The sequence below is a fragment of the Littorina saxatilis genome, linkage group LG3, assembly GCF_037325665.1.
Source record: "Littorina saxatilis isolate snail1 linkage group LG3, US_GU_Lsax_2.0, whole genome shotgun sequence".
Taxonomy (NCBI): Eukaryota; Metazoa; Mollusca; class Gastropoda; order Littorinimorpha; family Littorinidae; genus Littorina; species Littorina saxatilis.
Genome location: NC_090247.1, coordinates 64,834,822 through 64,839,821, shown reverse-complemented (window position 1 = coordinate 64,839,821; position 5,000 = coordinate 64,834,822). Strand labels below are relative to the sequence as shown.

General features: G+C 39.2%; 2 protein-coding genes across 3 annotated transcripts in view; one reads left to right on the top strand and one right to left on the bottom strand.

Moving 5' to 3' along the window:
* Positions 1-3,137, bottom strand: part of LOC138962954 (uncharacterized) — a 9,886-nt gene extending 6,749 nt beyond the window's left edge. The window contains exons 1-2 of the mRNA XM_070334920.1: positions 2,595-3,137; positions 1-56 (exon numbers count right to left, since the gene is read on the bottom strand). The exon at positions 1-56 is cut by the window's left edge and continues 68 nt beyond it. Of these exons, the coding sequence (XP_070191021.1) occupies positions 1-56; positions 2,595-2,836 (298 nt within the window). The 5' untranslated portion in view covers positions 2,837-3,137. The remainder of the gene's footprint in view (positions 57-2,594) is intronic.
* The window catches only part of LOC138962990 (S-methylmethionine--homocysteine S-methyltransferase BHMT2-like), a 71,929-nt gene that overhangs the window by 25,445 nt on the left and 41,484 nt on the right, over positions 1-5,000 (top strand). The gene's annotated exons all lie outside the window — the stretch shown is intronic.

Here is a 5,000-nt window from a genome sequence, read left to right as displayed (position 1 = left end):
CTTTCTTGCGGTCAGCAGATACAAAAATGAAGGCTGGGCATTCTGTTTTCTTTGACCTGAAAGTACAAAACAATATATTTACGAAACGGGGCAAAATTAACAAGGAACGAAACAACAATTCAACATTCTGACCAATTGATTTATTTGTGTTTACACTATTTATTTATTTGTTCATTTATTTATTTATTTACGAGGATTTATATCGCGCACGTATCTCACCACACAAGGCGACTCAAGGCGCATGTTACCTATTAATGCACACAGGCAAAATATAAGCCAAATTTATTTTGTTGGTCCGAACTCTTCTAGGGTTTCGTTATTTTAGAGAGAGAGACAGACAGAGAGAGAGAGAGACAATGACAATGACAAATTCTTTATTAACGAGGGTAATGGCATAAGCAAACAGGTGCTTTTTTACATCCAGCCCTCGCCCGAATGATAATACGTTTTAAAATGTTGGAATATCAATTAAAGAAGTAATAAAAACAAACGACAAACAAGCAAACGATTACAGACTAAACAAACAAACAAAAATATACATACAAACGAACATGACATACTTATTGTCAAAGGTATAATGAAAACTGTTTCAAGCAACGCAAAACGTGAGAGAGAGAGAGAAGAGAAGAGAGAGAGAGAGAGAGAGAGAGAGAGAGAGAGAGGAGAGAGAGAGAGAGAGAGAGAGAGAGAGAGAGAGAGAGAGAGAAATCTTTTTTCATCCAGCCCTCGCCCAAGAGGGAATTAACTAAGCAGTGCATAATAATGAAGCAGAAGAAGAAGCAAAACAAAAACATAAAAACATGGTTATTAAATCAGACAAAGAGGAGAAAAAAAGAAGATTATATTAGTAGATCTTCATGTACTTATCAAACAGCAGTACCTGATCGCGGCATTAAGTGCCACACGACGATGAAAGCATATACAAAAAAAGTATGTCTTCTAAAACTGGCAACAGAAAGTGGCTGTCTGAGAGAAACTGGTAAAACATTCCACAGAAATGGACCTGAGTATGCTAGACTAGTTTTATACAAGTCAATTCTAGGGAGGGGAACATTTAGTTTCTTCGTGCGGCTTGATGAAGTCTCAGTTAATAATATTCTTTCAGTTAAATAGTCCGGTACATGTCCACGAACTATTTTATGCATAAACCTTGCCTTGTTAAACGCTAGTCTGGATGAAAGTGGAAGAATTTCAGCTTTTTTGTAGTCATGATTAGAGAGGGTGCTGTTTTTTCAGCAGAACAACTTTTACTCCGCGTCTGTGCAAAGATTTTAGGGGTCTTAAAGCTGCATCACTTGCAGAATCCCAAAGGGTTGATGCATAGTCTATTCCAGACTGCACATGCGCTTGAAAAAATGTTCTGCGTGCATCAAAATTTAGAAAATGTTTAATCTTTGCAGACTGATGAACTGATGAGAGAGAGAGAGAGAGACAGACAGAGACAGAGACAGAGAGAGAGAGAGAGACAGAGAGACAGACATACAGACAGACAGACACACACACACACACACACAAAGAGCGATGTGGATTCACAGCGCGCGGCGCGTTGTGCAGCGTTGCGATTTACAACGCGCGGCGCTACGAGGGGCGCAGCGATTCACGACGCGCGATGTATTCTGCTGTTACATTTTCTTCACAATCGGAATAACTTGACTAAATGTAACAAGTCGCGTAAGGCGAAAATACAACATTTAGTCAAGTAGCTGTCGAACTCACAGAATGAAACTGAACGTAATGCAACCCAGCAAGACCGTATACTCGTAGCATCGTCAGTCCACCGCGCACGGCAAAGGCAGTGAAATTGACAAGATGAGCGGAGTAGCACTTGCGCTGAGAAGGATAGCACGCTTTTCTGTACCTCTCTTCGTTTTAACTTTCTGAGCGTGTTTTTAATCCAAACATATCACATCTATATGTTTTTGGAATCAGGAACCGACAAGGAATAAGATGAAGGTGTTTTTAAAATTGATTTGGACAATTTAATTTTGATAATAATTTTTATATTTTTAATTTTCAGAGCTTGTTTTTAATCCAAATATAACATATTTATATATTTTTTGAATCAGAATATGATAAAGAATAAGATGTACGTAAATTTGGATCGTTTTATAAAAAAAATTTTTTTTTTACAATGTTCAGATTTTTAATGACCAAACTCACTCATTAGTTTTTAAGCCACCAAGCTGAAATGCAATACCAAACCCGGCCTTCGTCGAAGATTACTTGATCAAATTTCAACCAATTTGGTTGAAAAATGAGAGCGTGACAGTGCCGCCTCAACTTTCACGAAAAGCCGGATATGACGTCATCAAAGACATTTATTGAAAAAATGAAAAAAAAAGTATGGGGATTTCATAAAGATCGGTCCAGTAGTTTAGTCTAAATCGCTCTACACACACAGACAGACAGACAGACAGACACACACACACAACACATACACCACGACCCTCGTCTCGATTCCCCCCTCTACGTTAAAATATTTAGTCAAAACTTGACTAAATAAAAATAAAAAATAAATAATAATATTAAAATTAAACATTCCTCTGTGACAAGGAAGCATAAGAAGTATAGCAAATAAGTATAAATCCGCTTACCCATTGCTCCTATTCGCACCTCGGCCTGTGAGTCGTCCTTTTCCTGAGTACTTGCACACAAGTTTTGCGTATGCATACTTCAGTTCGTCTGGAAAGGGCTGTTTTGAATTCTTGTTCGCAAGTTGAACAGCACGACTGTATTTGACCACGTACACCAAATCGTTCTTTCTGGAAAAGTCTGCCAGCCGTTCGGTAAGGTCGTTCCAACTTCTGAATGTTTCCCCAACTGTCATTTGCGCCATTTCTCAGCAATTGATCAACGGTGTGGTTATGGGTGTAGTAAGTGTCGAATTGTGGGAATGCACAGTTCTGTCCGCCAAGTGGTTTTAAACACCGCGCGTATTTGCACCAAGTAATAACGTGTCACATCAAAATAGTACTTTACTGTCAGATAGTTTAGCGCCAAAAACATGAACCAATGATAGCCCATGGATTAGTAAGTCACATCATGTTGGGGCGGGGCCAATGAACTAATGTCAACACAGTAAGTATCAACCAATGTTTTGCTCCGCCCCCACATCACGTGACCCATAAACCCATCGCCTATAATTAGATCATAAAATTACTGCTTCAGTTCTGAGACATCCTGCTTGCTGGCGCGCGCGCAGAGAAAACATTTCCCTATTTATCTTCACTTCTGATGCTCATCCTATTGTTGTTGGCTTTCGGATAACAGGGAGCAAAGGGCAGTGCCCACTTAGTGATCGACATAATGCTATCTTTCCTGTAATAAAGTTCAAAGTTCAAAGTTCCAAAATTCTCTCTCTCTCTCCTCTCTCTCTCTCTCTCTCTCTCTCTCTCTCTCTCTCTCTCTCTCTCTCTCTCCCTGCCCCACACACACAAATACACACGCACTAACACATACAAAGCAGCAGGCTAGGATGCGGCAAATTGGGTAAGGCAGAATGGTAAATGGTATACGGCAAGTTGGGAGAGGCTGGTTGGGTTGCCGCCAACGCATCTAGCATTCCAAGTTCTACAAGGGGGGGGGGGGGGGGTTTCTTTTGAAACAAGTGCTACCAAGTTTTGCTTTTGCCGGTTTTGGTAATCCTACATTCCTCCGTGCGACAGCGGACTTAATGCGCATTAAAAACTCTTTTGATGTTTTGCTTAATTTTGACTTGGAGCGAAATAAATTAAAACATCTTGTTCGTTGTGCTTTTTGTTTTTTAATTAAAGCGTATTCCATTTTTAAATTAAATATCACTTGCCTGTTAGCGCTTTATTGTTGTTGCAATAGTTGTATTTACTTGGAAGAAAAAAGGCATACAACGAGACATTCATGGTAGCCAAAGAAGCAAATATGAATAAGAGACCTTCCTCCCTTTTTAAGTTTTACTGACACAGTGACAGACGACTCAATTCGTCATCAAAGACTTGTTATTGGCGCCACAAAGCAAGAACTCATCCTTTTTCCTCCGGCGAGTATGACTCCATGGCGTAACTCCACACACTCAGCTTCGTTCAAGTGGTCTGTATTCGCAATGGGTAGGGAGGGGGGGCATGAAACCTAGCTTAAGTGTGCCAGGTAACGTGTCACTATTTCAAGAAAACATAACACCACAAAAGCTTTTTGCGTGATTGAAGAATTACTCAAGCGAGCGATAAGTGTGTGATCACATCCGTTCTGTACCCAGGACAGCTTTAGAGAATGCGTCATACTCATTCAGCTATTTCCTTGTTCATGATCGAAGAGAATAGAAAGTTCCTAAACAAAAAATCTTTGGAACTTTAAGCAAAGGGTTCTCTGAAGTTTCAACAATCTTTTCAATATATTGCCTTGACCGGGGAAAGATAACATAGATGGGTAAAAGCCGGCAAATATTTCATGAACTGATAAACGTAAAATTGACGGGTGTACGCCAGCAAATATTGTATGGACTATAAAAGGAAGAACAGTGTTCTTGTTACGGCGATGACCTTAAAGGTGATCTCACAGAATGTTGTTTGAAACCCAACAGAAACAAATAAAAACAGAAACAAACAAGTCGCGTAAGGCGAAAATACAACATTTAGTCAAGTAGCTGTGGAACTCTCCAGAATGAAACTGAACGCAATGCAACGCAGCAAGACAGTATACTCGTAGCATCGTCAGTCCACCGCTCACGGCAAAGGCAGTGAAATTGACAAGAAGAGCGGTTTAGTAGTTGCGCTGAGAAGGATAGCACGCTTTTCTGTACCTCTCTTCGTTTTAACTTTCTGAGCGTGTTTTTAATCCAAACATATCATATCTATATGTTTTTGCAATCAGGAACCGACAAGGAATAAATGAAAGTGTTTTTGAATTGATTTAGAAAATTTAATTTTGAAAATAATTTTTATATATTTAATTTCCAGAGCTTGTTTTTTAATCCAAATATAACATATTTATATGTTTTTGGAATCAGCAAATGATTTAGAATAAGA